The sequence below is a fragment of the Pogoniulus pusillus genome, chromosome 10 (genome assembly GCF_015220805.1).
Source record: "Pogoniulus pusillus isolate bPogPus1 chromosome 10, bPogPus1.pri, whole genome shotgun sequence".
In the NCBI taxonomy this organism is placed as follows: domain Eukaryota; kingdom Metazoa; phylum Chordata; class Aves; order Piciformes; family Lybiidae; genus Pogoniulus; species Pogoniulus pusillus.
The window spans coordinates 28,894,425-28,917,632 of record NC_087273.1 but is presented as its reverse complement, the minus strand read 5'-3'; the positions used below and the strand labels follow the sequence as shown (position 1 = coordinate 28,917,632).

At 42.4% G+C, this 23,208-nt stretch overlaps 2 protein-coding genes across 3 annotated transcripts in view; one reads left to right on the top strand and one right to left on the bottom strand.

Moving 5' to 3' along the window:
• The window catches only part of ERP44 (endoplasmic reticulum protein 44), a 60,853-nt gene extending 59,234 nt beyond the window's left edge, over positions 1 to 1,619 (bottom strand). The window contains exon 1 of the mRNA XM_064150086.1: positions 1,389 to 1,619. Coding sequence (XP_064006156.1) covers positions 1,389 to 1,445 — 57 coding nt within the window. The 5' untranslated portion in view covers positions 1,446 to 1,619. The remainder of the gene's footprint in view (positions 1 to 1,388) is intronic.
• A 5,722-nt stretch (positions 1,620 to 7,341) lies between these two features.
• INVS (inversin) overlaps positions 7,342 to 23,208 on the top strand; it is a 112,390-nt gene continuing 96,523 nt past the window's right edge. The window contains exons 1-2 of one of the 2 annotated variants that reach the window (XM_064150083.1): positions 7,342 to 7,468; positions 16,916 to 17,082. In XM_064150083.1, coding sequence (XP_064006153.1) covers positions 7,363 to 7,468; positions 16,916 to 17,082 — 273 coding nt within the window. In that variant the 5' untranslated portion in view covers positions 7,342 to 7,362. The remainder of the gene's footprint in view (positions 7,469 to 16,915; positions 17,083 to 23,208) is intronic. The other variant, XM_064150084.1, reaches the window with a different exon arrangement.

The following is a 23,208-nucleotide window of genomic DNA, read 5'->3' as shown; positions in this document are numbered from 1 at the left end:
CTAACACACTATAAATAGTAATCTATAAATAAAACATTTCATGAGTGCTTTTTCAAAGTCCATTGTAATAATTAAGCCAGAGTTTAGCCAGGTAGCAGTGTACATTTCAGAGGAATAAGTGCTTCTTCTGTTCAGTAAGTATTTGGCCTCACATTTCTATTCATTCATTCATTAGATGCTATGTTGCTGCGTATTTCTCTTTGGATCACCAAAGGTCTGTCTACCTTTACCTCAAATTATATCTTCAGTTTCTGGCCAATTTTACTCTTGGAATGTTTAAAACAGATTAACTAAACACATTAGTATCTTAAGACCAAATCCTATTAAACTTATTCACACAGGTTTACATTCGCTCTGCAAGTCACTTATGCTATGAAAAGTCCAGTCCAATAAAATCCTGGAGAAGTAAGAATCACTACCTCAGTCTTTTTAAGAAAAAAAAGAGAGACATATATAGACGGCACAGACAACTTATCTCCACAAAACATATTGGTAATTGAGTTTCTGTGTGTGCAAAGCCAGAGAGAGGATTAGGTCGCGCACGTAATGCCAGTCGGAAAAAGTAATGCAGCAGTCTGACAAGTAAAGATAAATCTGTCGACGGTGCAAGACAGCTTGCGAACTTTTCCCTGCCTCGGCCACTGATCTCGGATGCGGTTGCTTTGCTGCAGGCATGCTCACGGAAAGGTCGCACAAGCAGCCCTATACTCATTCGGGAACACGCTTCCACCAGTTTAAGGACGGCGGCACCGAAATACGGGCGACAAATACACCCTGGGAAAGTACCGGTAAGGCATGTCCCTCCGGGCAGTCGCAGCTCCTGCTACCGCCCGAGGGTCTACGCAGCCCTCTCGGGCCCGCTCCCTCCCCTCGCTTTCCTTCTTTGGTTCCTGAATAGGGGAGGCGCGACACCGGCCTTCTCCAAGGAAGAGGCCAAACGAGGCTCCACCGCTCACCAGGCCAGTGACCTGGGCCCGCGGCAGCTCCCTAGCCTCGGCCCGAAAAGCGCCAAACCCGGACCCGGACTCAGGCCCAGCCCCGCCCCGCCGCCGGCCCGTTCCGGGTCCACAGCCTATCAGCCTCGGCCACAACACCCGGCTCCGCCAACCGGGGCCTCTCCCACAGCCGCCGTTCGCCTTCCTCCCCTCCCCCGCCGAGCAGGTGCCGGCGGGACGGCCCTGGCCCCCAGCAGCGAGAATGAGGGCCGCCACTTGGCTCCATACCCATCCCCGGCGCATGTAAGCGGGCCGCTTGGGGGGACGTTGGCAGCCAGAAGGGAACTGCCCCGAGGCCTGCCGGCCACCCCCACGCCTCCCAGCCCGGGCCGATGCTTCCCCCGGTGAAGCTGTAGCAAAAGAGGGAAGAGCTGTGAGGAGCCAGTCGCTCACCAGGACGAGGAGGAGGCAGCCAGGGTCAGGCAGGAGCGGGAAGATGGCGGGTCTCATGGTAGATCGGGCGCCTGGGAGGGGGAGAAGCAAGGCTCCCTCTCTCCACGGCGGCTCTTCACTTCCCCCGTCGCCAGGAAACACCCGGGCAAGTTCCACCGCGGGGCCCCGCGCTCCCCGCCTCCGCCACCCACTTCCGGGTTCCGCGGGGCGCGCTGGGAGGCGTAGTTCCAGCCCGCTCCGCCGTGCGCGGGAAGTGAGGAGGCGATCCCAGAACGCACCGGGGCTGCTCCGCGCCAGCCCCGCCCCGCCCGTGCTGGGCGTGGCCTGGCGGGGGCGCGATGAGGCGGCGGGTGGGGCTGAGGTGAGTAACGGGGAGCAGCTGCGGCGACAGGGTGGAGAGGGCGGTGTTAACCCTTTCTGCCTTGGCGGGGGTTGAGTCGTCTCACCGCAGCCCCCTTGCGCTCTTGTTTGGGCTTTACGGCTTGTTACGGCATCTGCGGGAACGTGAAACACTCGCTCAGGCTCGCCTCGGGGTCTCTGCCAGCTGTTAGTGGTGGTGGGAGCTTCGCAGTGGCTCCGTGGAGCCGAGTCCTCAGGGATCGGGCGAGTTGGGCAGCCCGAGGGGCCTACGGAAAGTTGTCCGTGTTCCGTCTGGCGTCGGCGGATGCCGGCTTGGCCCTTAGGTTCCAGGACTGGGGAAGGGGGTTTGGCTGTCGGGAAGTTGAGGAGTACTGGGGCACTGGACTCTTAAGGGTTCTCGTGTCCTCGGAGTTGAGGAAGCAATTTTGTGTTAGCAAAGAGGAAGGCAGCTGTGTGTGAGGGAGCAGAGAGGCTGGTGTGAGAGCTGGGAAGTTTATGCTTGAGAATGTGGTTAAAGTGGATCGTCGTCGTTGGCTTTTATTTCTTGGCGCTTCAACAGATTTGTGGGGTTTGTCTCTTCCTGAGTTCCGAGTACTGAAAAAGAAGAACACCGAAAATGCAGTCCTTCGTACTCTTCCACTACTACTTTATACCTTACAGAATATCTATGCTTTGAGACCTTACACAGCTGTCTCAAAAACGTTATGGAAAGCTGTACTTCGCGTTCTTCACCTTTACAGTATGTACACAAGTGTAAGGAGTGAAACGAAGCATAAAGCCATTTAAAACGAAGTCCTTTACATCAGCTTTTGCAAGTGAAGGCCAGTTTGGCTTCAGAGAAAGCCTGACAGGCTCAGACTTTTGTGTGTGACCCTGCAAAAACAATTTGACCTGTCAGTTTCATGAGCTGAGAATATATATGTCTCTGTGTGTATGTCTGTGTGTGTGTGTACGTGTATATACCCATACACACTTATCATACTTGTTTTAATAATCGGAAGCAGGAACATTTGGTCAGTTCTGCTATGTCTACCTTAACCTGTTCTCCCCAGTCTCTTATAAATTAATTTGTATTTGAAAGACACTGTTACTTTTTCATAGCGGCTTGTTTTTCATTTGGAAACCGTATCAGTAGAATTTGAAGGAGTGATCTTGCTTAGATTTTGGTAGCTTTCTGTTTTGACAAATAGAAAAAATTATGTAATTCTTTTTATCTGTGTAGTGAAGTTCACATACCTTGAAGAGCTTTTGGTGTCCATATGACTGTCCCTTCATTTCTTTTGACTTGGCCATTTTCATCTACATGTTAGGTTCATGAAAAGTAAGAGAATTCACTTGTTTCCACTAATACAATGTATGTTACAGATAATGCCCAATATGTAACTTTTTATAAGCAAATTTCTTTGTTATTTCTTGACTTCTAGTGTTGATTTCATCGTTTATGAATGAATGACTGTGATGGTTTGGGTGTTCCCTGCCCCCCACACTTTAGAAATCACCCAGACTAGACTCAGTCGGCTCTGGGAATATAAATGAAGCTATTTATTTACAGCAGCACAGTATACAAGCAGATATTTACAATATATATAGTTATGTACAGAAATATATAAGGTAAAAGGTAATACAGAAACACAACTCCCCTCCCGGAAACCTGAGTCCCCAGGAGGGGCTCTCAACCACCCCTGCACCTGCCCCCTGCCCCTCTCAACCTTACCCCAGTCCCAAGGAAGAATAGAGGTTCAGCCGAGAGGTTAAGAAGCAAAGGTGAGTGGAGGGTGTGTTAGATGTAGCTCAGTCAGAAGCCCAGTCAGAAAGTGACAAAATGGCCAGAGTGTTATCTGATGTTTTCGTTTATTCTTCAGCAAGACTCTGAGGGGAGTAGACATCACCATTGTTTTCCTTTTCCTTTCACAGCCTATGATCTAGTTCTTCTTACCAAAACATTCTACCCTGCTTCAAACTAGCACAATGACTCATTTTTTTGTCAATGAGGATTTTTATCAAACAGTTCTTCCAGATAGCTGTGATCTGTTTGTCATGTACTCAAGAGAAATAGCTGAGAAAAGTCATGTATTTTCCTCTTGCAGTTTCAGTTATGTGAGAAAAGTCACATATTTTCCTGTTGTAGTTTCTCTTCAGAGAAATTTCAGAATTTCTCTGATGCAGAATTATCACTTTCAAATAGAGTTATGATGCTATAGTGAGAATTGCTGTTGAGAAAATGGTTACTTCTCTCACTTGTATGATTTTTGACACTTCATGCAGATGTGTCTCTTGTTTTCATCTGGTAATTATGAAGATCTTTCAGTATTAATTCTCTTCCATATGCAGTCATTTTTTTGTAATTGTTCATGTAATTTGGATGCTTCTGGTGGTGTATTCAGTTTCTCAGTATTTACTGAATGTTACACTACTGTCTTGCAGTGTTCCTGGAAGGGAGAAATGTAAAGAAAATGGAAGAAAATATGGTAGTAATAACTTTGAGGAATTAAATTAGTAAAATTCAATGGTCCTTACAGGTGCCCTTAATCATGTAGAGAACACTGATGTATTTTTTTTCTCTATATACTCTGAAGATAAATGAAGGACAAACTGAGGTCTTGTAATTCCAAGTGCACCTTAAACTATGTATCACATGATCCGACTCTGCAGCCTTTTCCCTTTTTTCACATAGTTTAGGCTGCAATTGAGTATTGCAGTTTTCTTCATATAGCAAGAAGATCTTTATAGCTGTAGGAGTAACTTGGACTTTGAATAACTTGTTTGAATGTGCTTAAGTTCTGTCCACCCTGTGTGGATCTGTATGCATCTTCATTTTCTTTGGCTTTTTTAAGCACTAAGTCAAGCTGAGCTTTTCTGTAATTTGTTGTGGTGTATTATGGCACTGTTGGCCTGTCTTACATGGCTCTAAAAGTGGAAATGTGGTTCATCTCCTGTCACAATGGACTCTTTGAAGTCCTTTTTCAGTTTCTAGAAGTCAACAAGGCCATCAATCCATTAATGACAGGATTGTGATTATAGGGGGGATCACCTGCTCATGTGATAGAACAAGTGTGTCAAAAAATATTTGATGTCTCTTCTGAAATGCAGAGAGGTTCACCAAACACAGTAAGGATGGAAGCACTCATGACTTCCAAGAGTGATTTAAGATCATGGTCATGTAATGCCAACATTTGTGGCAGAAGAGAGAAGTAGGATAGGATCATGTTGTTCCATAGGTTTCAGATGGCCAAGAATTACTCCAGAACTGTTCATGACAATAAATACTTTCAGAAAGTTATGTCAGGAGCTCATGCTCAAGCTTCTGCACCAGCAGACTCAACTGAGTACATCAGTAGTGGTGTAGAAACAAGTAACTTGTGCTCTAATAACTGGTCACTTCAGACAGGTATAAGTGCCATATGTGCTTGCTGTTGCATAAGTGACTGGGGTGCTGAAACAAAAGTTGCATTTGCAGAAATTGCTTGCTTTAATAAAGTGTGGTGATCCACTGCCTATTTCCACAAAGCACATTCTTTAAGGACTGATAAATTTAGACAATACTGCATGTACTCCTGGATCTGAAGTGACCAACATATGTCAGAGGGAGATCCTTGGACACAAGCAAGAAAGTGTTCTACTATTGCGGAGTTCTCGTATATGTACTCAAGGAAATTAGCATCTTATTCTGGTCACACCATTAACTAGTTCTTGTAGGAGAGAGAGGATGGAAGGTAAGGTGTTTTATTTCTTAGAGCATGGTGAACCAGATTTCATGGGTTATGAAAACTCAACCTGACATGTTTCAGGAAAGAGTCGTTCAGTGATGCTGCTAGGCATTGTAAGAGACAACATAGCATGAGCTTGGCTGGCTGAGGACAAGATGGAGAAGCAGCAGTTTTGATGCTAGTATTAAAAGCAGTTATCACATGGCATACTTTAGACAGTGAGTTATACTATGTGTTTTCATGTAGGGTGGATGCAGTACATTGGTATGGTTTTGAGCAGATTTACACAATCACATGATTCTACAATTGTGCTTATTATGGGGATGTGGTATGAACTGATAACTGGTTGTGTGAATGTTCTTTGAGGAACTCAGATTTGCCATAAAGCTTCCTGTATTAATTCTCTTACCAGCTCTTCAAGGAAATTTGGAGCTTATGAAGAAGAGTCTGAAATTATATTAGAGTACTTCTATTTAATTTATTATTTTTTTCTTTGTATGTGAGGCATAATCACATGTTCAGTCATGCTCAGTATCTGCTGTAGATTTTTTTTTACTTCGTTTTACATAAAACTGAATGGTGGACATAGTGATGGTGGATGACAAGCTCAACATGAGCCAGCAGTGTGCTCTTGTAGCCAGCAGGGCCAAGCAGATCCTGGGCTGCATCAGGAGAAGTGTGGCCAGCAGGTCGAGGGAGATGATTCTTCCCCTCTACTCCACTCTGGTTCCAGTTCTGGAGCCCCAGTTACAAGAAGGATGTGGACATGCTGAAGCGTGTCCAGAGAAGGGCCACAAGGATGATCAGAGGGCTGGAGCAGCTCTGCTGTGAAGACAGACTGAAAGAGTCGGGGCTGTTCAGTCTGAAGAAGAGGAGGCTCCCAGGTGACCTTATTGTGACCTTCCAGTGTCTGAAGGGGCATACAAAAAAGCTGGGGAAGGCCTTTTAGGATATCAGGTAGTGGCAGGACTTGGGGGGATGGAGCAAAGATGGAGATGGGTAGGTTCAGACTGTAGATGAGCAGGAAGTTCTTGAGCATGAGAGTGGAGAGACCCAAGAATGAGTTGCCCAGCGAGGTGGTTGAGGCCCCATCCCTGGATGTGTTTAAGGCCACGCTGGATGAGACTGTGGCCAACTTGCTCTAGGGTAGGGTGTCCCTGCACATGGCAGAGGGGTTGGAACTAAATGATCCTTGTGGTCCCTTCCAACTCTGACTGATTCTATGATTCTATGGTTTTCTGGTGTTTTACTAACATTTTACCCCAACATTCATATATATATAATTATTACTTTATATAGATATGTATATATTTGCTGTCTTGACATCTATCATTTGCCACTCTGAGACAGGATTTAGAGCAAGACTCTGGTCTAATTTGTTGTGGATTTTTTTACACACACATTTTCCCACTTCTCTTCTGGCTTGAGGAACACTTCTGATGTGTGAGAAAGCTGATCTGGATTATGCCAGTTGGTGAAATGAAAGATACTTCAGCTTGTAAATCTGGATGCTAGATAACAAACTTTGTTGATTACTGAATTGAAGCATGAAGGGCAACACCCTGAGGAACATTCTGTTGGATTTGTGCTGTTTGCAGACTGTTTCGAAGCTCATTTGCTGAATTGTGTGTTGAAGGCAATGAAATTATAATGTAACTAGGCATGTATCTCCTTAACACAGGTTTCTCCTGTTTTAATTTTGGCTAGAGGTAGATTAATCCATAAAATAAGAAAAGTGTTCATTCTTTTGTGTTTTTAACAGAGTAGTTTATTCTCTTCAACATTGAGTCATTCAGATGACTCATTATGAAAACTATTCTATTTTATTGCATTTTTTTTCTAGGACTGAATTCCTACAAAAAATGTTGGTGGTGCAGATGTGACCTATGGTAATACCTTGAAAGAGTATGAATATTTCAGCAAGCTACTTCTTCAGTGGTTCCTCCTTGGCATCTGAAGTGCATGCTGCTGCTGTTAATGGAGATAAGAGTACCCTCCAAAAGCTAATAGCAGGTAAATATTTTCATTGTAGATGTGTTTTGATTACTTAGAATTGGAACTTTTTGGGGTTGACTTACTGCTCTGATCTCTAAAATATATTTACATTTCTTATTGGTATGTATTTCTAGCACAAATGTGGTCCTGAAAATATGACCATTTTTTCTTTTTATTTCCTGTTGCCTTTGGCTGATACTTCTGAGTGAAGTAAACCAGAAAGTTGGTAAGTGGTGCAACCAGAAGAATAATTCAGGGCTCCTATTTCAGGGAGTTTGAAATTCTGGACAAGTGCTTTGGGCTGAAATACTGTGGCTGCAAATCTTTATTTTTGGAATTGTTTCTGGAGGAAATTTGATAGACTTATTTTTACAGATTATTTATTGTAGTTAATTAAGTCTTGTCACTATAATATTTGGAGACAAAATGAGCTGACCCTATTTGTTCATACAGTAATAGAGTTTCTTAGAACAAATTAAAGGTAAGGAGAGAAGCTTGTCCTATCAAAGCTCAACTAAGAAAAAAAAATCTATCCATTAAAAAACATGGTATTTTGTCTTCTCTTGCTATCAAAGAACTTCATGGCATTACAGGCTAGTAGTTTTAAGAAGTGGTATATTTACATTCTGTGTTCCAAAACCAACCTTACATACATTTGGAATGCAACTGTCATATGATAGGTAAAGACTTAGATTTTTAGTGCTTTCAATTAAATGCAATTCTTGATGATACTGTGGAAGTTTTACTTGCTCAGCTTTTTTTTTTTGAAAATTGCATTCCTGGAGCCTGGTAAAAGGACTGTGATGTTTAAAGGACTGTGGTCTGTATTTATGCCATTAACTGCCAGGTTTAACGGGTGTAAAGGATTCATCATGCTAAAGCAGCTGTCAAATTTCTTTATGCGTCTTCTGCTGGTCTGTGTTGAAGACAAGATAGTAAGGTACATGAATCTGTTGTCTAAGCTGTATAAAAAGAAGTAAATAGTTCTTTACAAGGTGTGATGGTTTGGCTGTTCTCTGAGCCCCCCCACTTTAGAAATCACCCAGACTAGACTCAGCCAGCTCTGGGAATATGAATGAAGCTATTTATTTACAGCTAGCACGATATACAAGCAGATATTTACAGTATATACAGTTATAGACAGAAATATACAAAATTAAATGTAATACAGAAACACAACTCCCCTCCCAGAAACCTGAGTCCCCAGGAGGGGCTCTCAGCTGCCTCTTCAACTTCCCCCTACCCCTCTCAACCTTACCCCAGTCCCAAGGAAGAATAGAGGTTCAGCCAGGGGGTTAGGAAGCAAAGTGGATTAGTCCAAAATGGAGGGTGAGGTTAGAGAGTAAGATGCAGCTCAGCCAGCAGCCCCAGTGAGAGTGGTTATCTATGTTTTTATGTCTTGTTCCTATACATCTCAGCAAGCCTATGAGGGAAGTAGACATCACCATTGTTTTCCTTTCACGGCCTGTAATCTGGTTCTTCTCACCAAAACATTCTAGCCTGCTTCAAACTAACACATAAGGTATATCTGATTCTCTCAAAAGACAACTGGAAGTGATCTGACTTAAATAGGAGGAAAAAATGATGGGAACTGAGTTTACTGGTTGAAACACATTTTTTTAATTGGGCCTTCAAATGAATTTTATCATACAATGGCTCCAACATGTATTGTTTGCATTTAATGCTATCTGTTCATTATTTTGTAGCACACTGTATAAATAGATCAGTGGTTGATATGGAGATGCTTCTAGAAATCTGTAGGAAGCAATTACAAAGTAGCTTTAAATACCTGGATCTTTAAAAAGTCCTTCCACCTGCACATAGCAGGGATGAGCTTCCAAATCCTGGCTACCAAAAGCAACAACAAAGAGTTTTTGCTAATTTCAGTGTGATTCTGTTAATCTCACAGCCCAAAGATGTATTTTTGAAACACAAAGAAATATTAACCCCCTGCAGCACTACAGACTGAGGGTTTGAGTGGCTGGAGAGCAGCCTGGCAGAGATGGGCCTGGGAGTGCTGGTTAACAACTAGTTGAACATGAGCCAGTAGTGTGTCCAAGTGACCCGAAAGGCTGATGACATTTTGGCTTGTATCAGGAATGGTGTGGCCAGCAGGACTAGGAATGTAATTCTGCCCCCCCCCACTGGTGAGGCATCACCTCAAGTTCTGTGTGCAGATCTGGGCCTCTCACTTTAAGAAAGATACTGAGGTGCTGGAGTGGGTCCAGAGAAGAGTGGTGAGACTGGTGAAGGGACTGGAAGGAAAGTCTTATGAGGAGAGACTGAGGGAGCTGAGTTTGTTTAGCCTGGAGAAGAGGAGACTTATCTCTGTCCATTGCAGAGAAGAGGCAGTCTAGAAGATTCCTGGAGTGTGTGGAGGACAACTTCTTATCTCAGCCTACCAGGGGTACAGTTCTGCTTGACCTGCTGATGGGAGTTGTGGTGTTTGGAGGCTGCCTGGGGTCCAGTCACCATGAAATTACAGAGTTTTCAATATACAGTGAAACCAGGAGGGGCATCAACAAAACCTCCACACTGGACTTCCAAAGGGCAGACTTTGGCTTATTTAAGGAACTAACTCAGAAAGTTCCTTGGGAAACAGCCCTTAGAAACAAAGGGGCCCAGGAAGGCTGGACCTATTTCAAGAAAGAATTCTTGAAGGAGCAGCAGCAGGCTGTCCCAGTATGCTGGAAGATGAGCTGATGAGGGAGACAGCCAGACTGGATGGGCAAGGAGCTTCTGAAGGAATTAAATTTAAAAGAAAGAGGGTGTATCACCTTTGTTAGAAAAAGGAGGTATCCCAGGAAGAGTTCAAGGATGTTGCTAGATCTTGTTGGTAAAAATTAGAGAGGCAAATCCAATTTAAAACTTAGGCTGGCCACTGCTACTAAGGAGAATAAAAAATGTTTCTATAAATATATTAATGGCAAAAGACGGGGCAAGGACAACCTCCACTCCTTATTGGATGCAGAGGGGGAATATAATAATAAAAGAAGAGGAAAAGGCAGAGGTACTTAACACCTTCTTTGCCTCAATCTTCAATAGTGGGACAGGTTGTCTCCAGGACAACTGGCCTACTGAACTGGCAGATGGAACCAGGGGCCAGTATAGTCCCCCTGTAATCCAGGAAGAAGCTGTAAGGGACCTGCTGAGCTGCTTGAATCCTCAAAAGTCCATGGGATGTGATGGGATCCATCATAGGGTGCTGAGAGAGCTGGCGGATGAGCTGGCCAAGCTACTCTTCATCATTTATCAATATTGTGGCTCAATGGAGAGGTCCGCAGAGACTGGAAGCTGGCCAATGTGATGCCTATCCACAAGAAGGGCTGGAAGGAGGAACCTCAAGATTGCAGACCTGTCAGCCTGACCTTAGTGGCAGGCAAGGTCATGGAACAGGTTGTCTTGAGTGCCATCACAAAGCACCTACAGAAAGTCCAAAGGATCAGGTCCAGCCAGCATGGATTTAGGAAGGGCAGGTCCTGTCTGACCAACCTGATCAGGTTATGATCAGGTTACCTGTCCGGTGAATGTGGGGAAGTCTACCTGGACTTCAGCAAAGCCTTTGACACCATCTGCCAGCTCTCTTAGTTCAGCCTGATCCTGTTCAATATCTTTATTGATGATCTGGATGAGAGGATTGAGTCCAACACCAGTAAGTTTGCAGATGATACCAAGTTAAGGCGCAGGTGTTGATCTGTTGGAGGGTAGGAGAGCCCTGTAGAGGGACCTTGACAGGCTGGATGGGTGGGCAGAAGCCAATGGGATAAGATTTAACAAGGCCAAGTGCAGGGTTCTGCACTTTGGCCACAACAACGCCAAACAGCACTACAGGCTGGGGACAGAGTGCTGGAGAGCAGCCAGGCAGAAAGGGACCTGGAGTTACTGGTAGATAGCAGGCTGAATGTGAGCCAGCAGAGGGCCCAGATGGTCAGGAGAGCCAATGGCATCCTGACCTGTATCAGGAATGGTGTGGCCAGTAGGACAAGGGAGGTTATTCTTCCTCTGTACTCAGCACTGGTCAGGCCACACCTTGAGTACTGTGTCCATTTCTGGGTCACTCAGTTCAAAAGAGATGTTGAGGTACTGGAACATGTCCAGAGAAGAGTGCTGAAGTTGGTGAGGGGCCTGGAACACAGCCCTGTGAGGAGAGGCTGAGTGAGCTGGGGTTGTTTAGCCTGGCAAAGGGGGGGTTCAGGGGGGGACCTCATTGCTGTCTCTAACTACCCGAAGGGAGGTTGTAGCCAAGTGGGGATCAGTCTCTTCTCCCAGGCAACCAGCAACAGAACAAGAGGACACTGTCTCAGGTTGTGCCAGGGCGGGCGTAGGCTTGATACTAGGAGGAAGTTCTTGACAGAGATGCTGATTTGCCTTTGGAATGGGCTGCCCAGGGAGGTGGTGGAGTTGCCGTCCCTGGAGGTGTTCAAGAAAAGCCTGGATGAGACACTTAGTGCCATGGTCTAATTGACTGGACAGGGATGGGTGCTAGGTTGCACTGGATGATCTTGGAGGTCTCTTCCAACCTGATTGATTCTATGATTCTATGAACTACCTGAAGGGAAGTTGTAGTAAGGTGGGGGTTGGGCTCTTCTCCCAGAGACCTTGTGACAAGACTAGAGGTCATTGCCTGAAGCTGCCCCAGAGGACATTTAGGTTGGATATTAGGAAGCACTTCCTCGCAGAAAGGGTAATTAGACATTGGAATGGACTGCTCAGGGAGATGATGGAGTCACTGTCCCTGGAGTTGTTTAAGGAGAGATTTGATGTGGCACTTAGTGACATAGTCTGGTCAGTATGGTGATGTTAGGTCATAGGCTGGACTTGATCTCGGAGGTCTATTCCATCCTCAGTAATTCTGTGAAGTGCTTCTGTGTTTCTGTCAAATATACCACAAAACAGCTATTAGAAACAGATGAGGAAATCACTTTTCTTTTAATGGTGATCATGGTGCAACAAAATTAAAATGCTGTGTGCTATTTTTACGTGAGAGAGGAAACTGCAGAATTTATGCAGCTTTTGCTGTAATAGCGAAATTTGGCTTTTCTGTTTTGTTGTCTCTTGACAGGATATGATACAGACCTTACTTTTGCCAGGACAGGCTGAAAAAAAGTATTGCCTATGAGAAGAAGAATGCGTCAGAGTAATATTTTTAGCTGTTTACCAGGCACTGCTGAAACTATGACTTAGTGCCAGAAGTAAACTGAGCAATTGGTGTTACTGCTGAACTTCATGACTGTGTTGTGCAGCAGCAGCACCTAGTTTTGGGCATTGCTTCAGCATTACCTGTGTGCATGCTGGATTGCTTAACAATATTATCTTAACAGCCAAGCTTTGCATCTTGATTATGTAGCTACAGGTGTATGCAGTAACATTAAAGTTGGACTCTCTCCTTTTCAGGAGAGACTTTACTCTTTGAGTTTTCCCTATTCAGTTATTAGTATAGGAGAGGCAGAGGCTGGTTAAACGGTCTTTAGTATCTAACCTATTCCATGATTTTCTTATTTCCATCAGTAGCTTGGTGCAGCATGGGCAACTGTATACAAAGATATAGGTTATGTTTATTTATAATTCATGGAGATGGATGTATGATCTGCTGCTTAATACCCTGTGTTTTTCAAGGAATGCTTGTTAGAAATAGAACAGTAATTTTGGATATTATGTTCTTTTTGACATCTTGTGCCAGTAAGAGGTATAAGTAGGCAGAATCAAAGATAAATAGAAAATTTATATAGTGTGAGTAGGTTTTGGAACAAAGTGTCCCTTTATGTGGACCACTGCTGATGCTTGATGGCAAGACCTTGTTAAACAGCCTGTGAGTTAAATACCATAACGTGCAGTACATGCCAAGTGTTTATTGTGTAACCAGTGCTCCAACAGAAGATTGCTTGCATTGCATGAGTTGCCTAGTATTGTATGACTTTTTTTTTTATTTTAGAATTTTGTGTTCTCAGAATTTGGGGAATGCTCCCACTATTTTATGTTTCATACAACATTGAATACATTTTTAATTACCAGTTCTTCACCGTTAAAACCCATATATGACTTCAATCTTCAGCAAAAAGGAAACAAAAGTTAACTTTGTGTTTCATAGAATCATAGAATGATTTAGGTTGGAAGGGACCTTAGAGATCATCCACTCCAACCTCCCCACCATGGGCAGGGATGCCTCTCAACTAGACTCTGCCCCCAAAGGCCTCATGCAAATTGATCTTGACTACCGTAATGGAAGAGGCAACACCCCCGGGAGGAGGCACGAGTTTGGTTTGCACTGATCTATGACCTATATGGAAGGAGTCAACCTGTATATACACCTAAAGCTCTCCAGCTCTTAACAGGCTGTTTTAACCTAGATCTTTACGTAATGTGATGTGATTATGAGTTGCAGGGTCCCTCGTGATGCGAAGAACTGCTGAGCAGACTCTCAGCTGGTCTGAGTCATGGTGCTCCACTTAGAGCTATGTTCACAATGCAGACTTCACCACTACCATTATTCCTTCTGAGATAAAGGCAAAAAAAAAAAAGATTGTAGGATTATTTTGCATTTGACACTTTTTTGTTGATTGATTGTTTTTAATTGATTATAGGACAACAAAAATGTGTATAATAGTCCTTATACTGAGGCATCTTTTTAGTTCAACTCCTCATTCTAAACCCCTTGTCTTGTATTATTTGCATACAAATGCTTCTAGTCTCTGATATGATGTTTCTTTGAAAATGTTAACTATAAAAGTCAAATATGCAGTTGCATGTTTGATTGTCTTTGCTTTATTCATCCATGTTCTGCAGTGTGGGTGGTGGAATAAAACTCAAATATTACAGAAGACAAGGTTCTTTCAAGTAACAAGAGATGATCTGCCTTCTAATAATAAACAGAATTCACCTCCTCCTTATGCCCTTTCTGCTTTTCTAGATTAAAAAATGCATAGAAATGTTATTATCTTATGTGACTGCTTGCATAGACTGAGAAAATGATGAAGTATGAATCTGAGTTAACTACTGGAATTGAGCCACTTGATTCCATGGTAATGAAAATTACTTTCATATGTTTTGAGTAAATGGCTACTGAGGATATGATCCTAAAACTAAATTGTTAGAAATTGTTAATTGACTGACAACCCAGAACAGAGCCAACTCTTAAGTTGCTCTTCACTGGTGAGTAGGAGGACTTGAATCAGTGCTACTAAATGAGATTTTGCAACTCTTGACTGGGTATACACAGACAAGCAATATCAGCCAGCTATAGTTGTTTACTCTGAAAATGGTGAAGGACATTAGAATTAAAACACTTGCTATGAAGAATGGAAAGATGAATCTAAATACAATGTGAATATAAAAGCACTTAACAGAGAAAGTTGAGGATGGTCAAATAGAAGTGAGAATGGCTAACAGTGTAAGGGTGGATATTGAAAAAGAAATGTTCTTCAGAAAACTTTTGTTTGAGAAAGCTAGACCCAGGTCAGTAAAAGACTGTTTTGGAGGGGTGGTGGTGTTGGGAATCATTACCTAGAGTCATAGAAACTGTTTTATAGAAGCAGTGAATTGTCAAGGTGAAGGGGCAGTCAGAGAAGGCAAGCCTATGGGCAAAAAACAAAAATAATTATTTTATATCTGCTTTCACAAAACAGTTTAAAATGATTCCTAAACTAATTTTTTACAGACCAGAAAGTGTTTTCTCAATGGAAATCACAATTTTGAAGCAAGATAAGATGCTGCAGAATGAATCATGAGAATAACATGGTTTTAAAGAAACTAAGAAATGGAGGGAATGAGCAAATGTTTGCTCTAGTTGCATTATCCTCCTTAACAGTGTTCATTGGAGGGTTTTTTTGTGAGAGGCTTAGTTGGCAGGGAATGAAATTTAATTCTTGATATTCCCTTTGATTAACACTTAATCTACTTGACTCTTCTGCTAGGTGAATCTATAGAAATGATAATTAAGAATATGATTGCTGATTATGTGGATAAGTATAACATGCTGGAGGAGAGTGAAGATTGTGTTTGTAAAGGAGGGGCATACCTCTGCTGGAGTTCTTCTGAAGCACCAACAGCCATGCAAACCAGTTAGCTGCTAAAATTCAGTGTTCCTTGAGTAGTTGTAGACAGCATTGCTACCTGGGAGATATATTTAGAGTTGGGATGTGTAGGATAATTGATACCCATTAATTTATAGGTGTTAGTTTCTATGTGGTGACATAGTAGAAATGCAAAACTTTATAGCAAGGGATGCATACTGGTGTGCTTCAGGTTTTTTGACTGCAAATAGGAACACAAGATTTGGAGTATTTTTTATAAGACCTCAGACTTCTTTAGCTTAATTGCTCCCTTACTAACCTTAGCAATTCAAGAAGTATTGAGAAGTATTTTACTAGTTTCCATATTGAATATTGTGTTCAGTTCTGGGCCCCCCAGTTTAGGAGGGACATTGAGATGCTTGAGCGTGTCCAGAGAAGGGCAACGAGGCTGGTGAGAGGCCTTGAGCACAGCCCTACGAGGAGAGGCTGAGAGAGCTGGGATTGTTTAGCCTGGAGAAGAGGAGGGTCAGGGGTGACCTTATTGCTGTCTACAACTACCTGAGGGGTGGTTGTGGCCAGGGGGAGGTTGCTCTCTTCTCTCAGGTGGCCAGCACCAGAACAAGACAACACAGCCTCAAGCTACGCCAGGGGAAATTTAGGCTGGAGGTGAGGAGAAAGTTCTTCACTGAGAGAGTCATTGGACACTGGAATGGGCTGCCCAGGGAGGTGGTGGAGTCGCCGTCCCTGGAGCTGTTCAAGGCAGGATTGGACGTGGCACTTGGTGCCATGGTGTAGCCTTGAGCTCTGTGGTAAAGGGTTGGGCTTGATGCTCTATGAGGTCTCTTCCAACCTTGGTGATACTGTGATACTGTGATATTGTAGGGCACTGTGAAGTAAATAGCCATATTGATGTAATATTGGCATGTTTATGCTTTTTAAATAAACATTGCTGTGAGTAGACTTCAAAGGTTGTTTCAGTTAAAATATTTATGAGTTTAAGAAGGCTTAATTGGTTTTTGTGCAGTTACAGAGAATCATGGAATGTTAGAGGTTAGAAGGGACCTCAAAAAATCATCTAGTCTAACTCCCTGCCAGAGCAGGATCATCTAGAGTAGGTCACATAGGAACATGTCCAGGCAAGTTTTGAATACCCTTTGCAGACAGGAGCTATATAACTATTTTTACAATATTTAGAGTTATACCACTGCAGAATGTCACTAGTAATAGGCATATTGTGGAAGAAATGTTTTCTGAATATACCTTTTTTCTGTAAATATATTTTGACATTTCCCATAAATGTCTGTAGAAAGTACTAACTTTGAGTGTATCTTATATTACATTATTTCAATCACCTTGTTCATTTATGAGATACCATTTTAATAAAAAAGTACTGCTCTTAGTTTGATAATTGTAAGCTTATATTACTTTTATTATTTATTTATTTATTTTCTTTTAGGTAACTCAGAACTGAAGGATAAAGAGGACCAGTTTGGAAGGACTCCACTTATGTATTGTGTACTAGCTGACAGGCTGGACTGTGCAGAGGCATTGCTGAAGGCTGGAGCTGATGTTAATAGAGCCGATCGTAGCCGAAGAACTGCTCTTCATCTTGCTGCACAAAAGGTAATTACATTGCAGTTGCTCAGCCGTTGTATAAACTTGTGGTTTTCACAACAGGTATAAAGGAGATTGTCTTGTATTGCATAAGAATCTTGTATCTTTAGAGGCTTGAATTATTTTAGAGGCAAATAAGACCATGAGCTTTTTAAAATTGTGACCCATCCCAAAGTGGGGTGGGTTATTTTTTGTGTCTTACGTATTTGTGGTTGTCTGCTCCAATTCATTGTGGCCTTTAAGAACATGTACTTTTTAGGGAAAATAATCCTTGTCTATTTTGGCATAGTCAGTGTCATGTTAGGGGTAAGATCCCTATGTCTGCCTGTCTCAGAGCCCAGGACTCTTAATGGAAATACTTGGCTCTGACACAAGATCAGACAGTTTAAACTATCAAATGGTTTAATTTATTCACGCAAACAGATACAACAGCTTCAGGATTACTGTTAATAAAGGCATTAACTGTAAGATGATCTTGTGCTAATTAATCCTGGGTAATATCCGACATAGACCCACAAAGCTTTGCAGTAGCTCTAATATAAAATAGAATGTGCAGCAAAAGTTAAGTCATATACTGGAGGTGCAGTTTGCACCAAGAAATATGTGGGTGGAAAAAAAGGAGCACAGCCTGTCGACCATCCTCGTTGATGTCTTTCCCTGAGTAGTGCTGCTGTTGGGCCATGCTGCACTTCTGCTGCTGGCCCATGCTGCACCAAACCCCTTCATATTGGTGCTGGTACTGCTGCCCCTGCACACCCTCTGGTGCAATGCTCCTCCTGGTCACTGAGAGATGATTCTCTTGTGGATTTTAAACCCTAGCCCAGGCTGTCCTTGCCTTCTAGGTGGCATTTAGCATGATGTGGGAGGAGAGCTGAGTAACACAGTCATGTGTGTTTAACATGTATTCCATTTTGCTCATTAATTTTCAGAGGAGTGTAGACTTTAATACTAAAATTGCAGTTAATTAGGCAAAGGTCTTTTCTCAGGTACCCTAGTCCTCAAAATCTGTTTTGAAGTTGAGTGTTGATATTATTTTAGTCCTGCTTCATCAGTTTCAGCCAAAGCAGGCATGTCTTCCTTTCATGAGACTCACTTGCAGTTCTTCGGCAGGCCAGCATCAGGGATCTCTGTTTAAAACAAACACCTGCTGATTGTAAATGACCCTAATCCTGAATTGTGCTAAATCAACTTGCCTTCCTGTCCCACAGTAAGCTAGGCAGTTACTCCACAGCTATTTTGAAGTAAAAACTAAGTTTTTTTTACACTCTGATGGATGTTGCTACTAATTTCAGCATATGTAAGGCCACACACTGTTAATTATTAAAGCTGTGTTCCAGGACTGGGAGGGAAATGCATTATTGTTTTGTTTTGCCTTCTACAATTTCAGTCTATAATATGGTCCAGTTACATTGTCCCACTGAAGAAATGCTAAAGGACACAAAATCACAGATAATTTAATGTATAACTTAAGAACTGCAATAAATTTTGAGCGTATTTAGGTCTGGGGAAGGTGTTCACAGTTACAGGAGAAGGAGCAAACTGATGACAGGAGAGAAACAGGGGAGATGGCTAGCTAATCAAGATGTTTGAATTTATAACTATGAAAAAGATTCCACAGAGAAGATTAGAAATTCACAGAATCATAGAGTGTGTCCGGTTGGAAGAGACCTCAAAGGTCTTCTAGTCCAACCCTCAACTCCGCATGGGAGGGTAAACACTAAACCATGTCTCAAAGCACCAGGGCCACACACCAATTGAACACCCCTAGGGAAGGGATGGTGACTCCACCACTACCCTGAGCAGACCATTTCAATGTTTGCTAGTCCTTTCAGTGAAGAATTGTTTTCTGATGCCCAGCCTAAACCTTCCCTGGTGCGGCTTGTAACCGTTTTCTCTAGTACTGTCACTTGTCATCAAGGAGAAGAAGCTGCCCCTAGTCACTCCTTGCTCCAGTCTCCCTTCAGGTAGTTACAGAAGGCAGTGAGGTCTCCCCTCAGCCTCCTCTTCTCTAGACTAAACAACCCCAGCTCCTTCAGATGCTCCTCATAGGCTATGTGTTCCAAACCCTTCACTTGCCTTGTCACCCTTCTCTGGACTTGCTCCAGCACCTCAGTGTCCTCCCTGGAACACAACTTGGAGATACGTTGTTTACCATAAGGTTGTTGTGACCTGGACTTGAACTGAAAGGAACAGCTTTCTATTCAATATTTAACTTTATAACAGCTACAGTTTTAAACAAAACAAGTTAGTTGTTTTGGCTATACAAGCTCTTAATGTTTGCTGTAATTTTCATAACAAACTCTTTTTTTTTACAATATCTTGTCGCCTATTCACAATCATTCACATTGTTAAGATATTTTATATACTTTAAAGTCTGTAAAATTGTTTTTGCTTTGTTTTGTTTTGGTTAAATTTACATAAAGGTAGCTGTGGTATGGGCACAGTATTTAGTAAGGAGCAATTGAATAGAGAATAAGTTCTGAAATTTGTGATAAGGTGACATTCTTCAGTTAAATGTTTATGAGTCTCAAGTTGTGCCGGGGTAGGTATAGGCTGGATGTTAGGGGGAAGTTCTTCACAGAGAGTGATTTCCCATTGGAATGGGCTGCCCAGGGAGGTGGTGGAGGCACCGTCCCTGGAGGTCTTCAAGAAAAGACTGGATAAGGCACTTCATGCCATGGTCTAGTTGACTGGATAGGTCTCGGTGATAGGTTGGACTGGATGATCTTGGAGGTCTCTTCCAACCTGGTTGATTCTATGATTCTCTGAGAAACCAGAGTGACTGTGTGTTCTGTGTTACTGCAGGCCTTATTTGAAATAGTGTTCATTGAATACTTTACAAATTCCAGGTTAACACACTTGAAAAAGCCTTTCTTCTTGTCTTTGTCTCCTTAGAACTAAATCCTTGTCAAGTTTACTTCTAAGGAGGCCCTAGCTTTTCTCATCATATGCCTACATCCTCTGACAACATTCTTGTGTTCCAGCTCCCTCAGCCTCTCCTCATAGGGCTTGTGTTCCAGGCCTCTCACCAGCTTTGTCACTCTTGTCTGGACACGTTCCAATACCTCAACATCTCTCTTGAACTGAGTGGCCCAGAACTGGACACAGTACTCAAGATGTGGCTGAGTACAGGGGAAGAATAACCTCCTCTGTCCTGCTGACCACACTGTTCCAATTATGAAAGGGTAGTTCTTGCCTAACGTTCGTAGATGTTTTAGATTTTATGGCTTGATAGGCATGTGAACACGTGAAGCCTATTTAAAAGTCACATTTCCACCAGGTTTTTAAAATACATTTTATCCTGTTAAAGCAATATATATTCATCTTTATTTGTGTATTTGTATTGTGGATATTTGTCTTGTTGCTATTCCAGGCAAGAGACATCTTGCCTTGGCATCGTATCCACATTTGCTCTCCATTTCCTTTATGTCTTGCTGCAATCATGAAGGGGCAGTTTGTCCCACATGATCCTTGGACTACCTACGTGTGTTTTCAGTTGCCAGTGCAGCTGCAAGAATAGGTGCCATCTTTAACCCATGCTGTTAAAGCACATTTTATTTAGTCACCCATTTATTGTGTAATGTACTAGACAGATGTGATTCACCCCATAGCCACTTAAGTGCTTGTGCTATCATAGTGCTGGAGTAGCAAAACGTGGTCAGGAGACAGCCCTTGCAGCTGCTTTCCATTTGGCTGACTTAGCTCTTTTTGGATGCTGCATTCTATCTTCTATTGATGTCAGCTTCCAAAATTAACACTTCATGTGTGTAAAATTTAGTCTTCAGTCTTTCCTTATTGACATTTTAAGATCTATATTTCTGTCATTAATGCCTTTGCAAAATACATTAAAATTCAAATCAGCATCACGTGCAGTTTTGGCTGTTTCAATAATGGTTTGCATTCTTGTTATTCCTCTATATTACTTTTTGGTTTCCCAAAGTAAAAAAAAACACAAACAAACCAACCTCCAAACTTCTCAGTGACCAGTACTGAAAGTTGATTTTCAGACAGAAATAGAAAAACTCTGTGAGATCAGTCATTTCCAAAATGTTATTGTCAATATTGTTTCCTGGTAAATCTATGTATTTACCAGGGCCAGTGTGTAATTTTTGTTTGTTATTACTGTTGCATAAGCATTTTATTTCATAAAAGCATTTCTTCCAGTCCTTCAAATGCTAACAGTCAAAGCATTAAAAACTAAAATGCTCATTTGTTGACAATACAGAGTTCTTAAATTACAGCATTACCCACGTAGTCATACAAAGCATTATCTGATGTGATGAAGTCTCATAGTAATTCATTAATCCTTCATCTCTATCTAATGGAACCTCTACCTCCTGCTTAAGTAGTTTGCCACTTGCAGTTTTGTAGATCATCTCCTCCTTGTCCTAGAAACTGTCTTTCAGAAATGTGGGTTGTCAGAATAACTCTAATTTGCTTTGGATGTCAAAAAACAATATCGAAATGCCTGTGTTTGATACAAATGCTGTTCATAGTTGTTGTGGAGGCAGGGAATTCATGCAGCCGAGTCAGGAACTTATAGAAAAATAGAGTTATTTTATTTTTCCAAAAACCCACCCCCAAAACTATATACAGAAATTAATTTTGTTTTAATTAGCAGATTCAGTTAGGTTGAGAAGATCTTACAAGGATACCATAGATAATTTGACTATTTTGGAAGTCAGAAGTTGGAAAAGGCTAAGTTATTAAGTATAGCAGTCCCCACTATTAATCAGGCTGAGCCATTAATGTTTACTCACAGGTGAGGTCAGGCTGGCTGAAAGGAGGGCAGTCCAGATGCTTGTCCCCTCGCTCTCTTTCAGAAGCTGTCCAAGGATCATTAAGGACTACTGAGCCTGCATAAAGGGTGCTAATGGTGGAAACCGTCCAAAGCAGAGACAGCCCTGTCCCTCAGGAGCTTGTCCTTCGGAGCACCAGGAGACTCTTCCTTGCAGAATCTATCCAGGCAGGGGGAAGAGCTCTAAGGTGGGACCTCCAAGGTGGGAAGTCCCCCAATGTTTATACCCTTCCTAGACAAAGAGCACAGTTACCACTGCCTAGACACGAAGAGCACAGCCAATCCCCAGCCCGATTCCAGCATGAGCACTGCATGGGGCACCCCTCGTGCCAGAAGTGCCCCTTGCTCCCCCTCTCCACGCCTGCAGGGTAGGGGTGGGGAAAGCAGGTCTTTTCGTGCCTTTTCCTCTCCCATTCAAACCACAGAGGGACAGGAATTTTGGGTATCCAGGACTCCAGGACTATAGTCTCTATCAAAAGTATTTGTTACCATGTCTAGGTAGACTGACCCATGCTATTCCATGTTCTTTCAGTTCAAAGGGTTTCAACACAGGTAAAAAGCAAAGGTGATCTGCCAGTTTCAGTAACTCTGTCTAATGCAGTTTTAATATCTAGGTCATCTTTATCAGTTAATGAGGAAACTCAGTTTAGCAACTTGTCTTGCCATGTTTTGTCCAAATACCTTTTGTCACTGGAGCGTGTCTACAAAACAGTAGTTACCTGGAAAGATGCATTAGGTTCTCAATAAAGGGCAGTTTTAATCTGTCTCAGATTTCATTAACAACATTCTGAAGTTTTTGCAAAGAAGTAAAAGTTAGGTTATTTCCTTATTGATCTACCTACCCACCTTTCTTTGGTAGCAGATTAAGCGCAAATGTTCTCATACCTTTCCTTGCAGAAAGTTCCTGAAGTTAATAAGGTAGAGTCAGAAATTTCAGCTGATAATACTACTGAAAATAGCAATGCTTTTTGAAAACAACTGTGGTTACACATGGATGTGATAAGCTTTGAGTGATCTCTTAATGATAGTAATTATGTTCTTCATGGTAAGTCTTCCATTTGGTAGACGTTCTTTGTATTGCAGCCTTTAAGCTTTACACTTCTGCCCGTCTAAGAAACATTCTTAATGTCAATAAGGAGATAGAAAGTTAAATACTTTGTTTAAATGTAGCATACATCTTTTCTCTTGCTGGGAAGAATTAATGCTGTCATGCAGTGTGAGATGATGGAGTGAGGATAGTCTCATGCAACTATAGAAATGTGTTGCAGACATCTACAAATGAGGTAGTCACGTAGATCACTTATATAATTAATTGTGATGGTTTGGATGTTACCCAC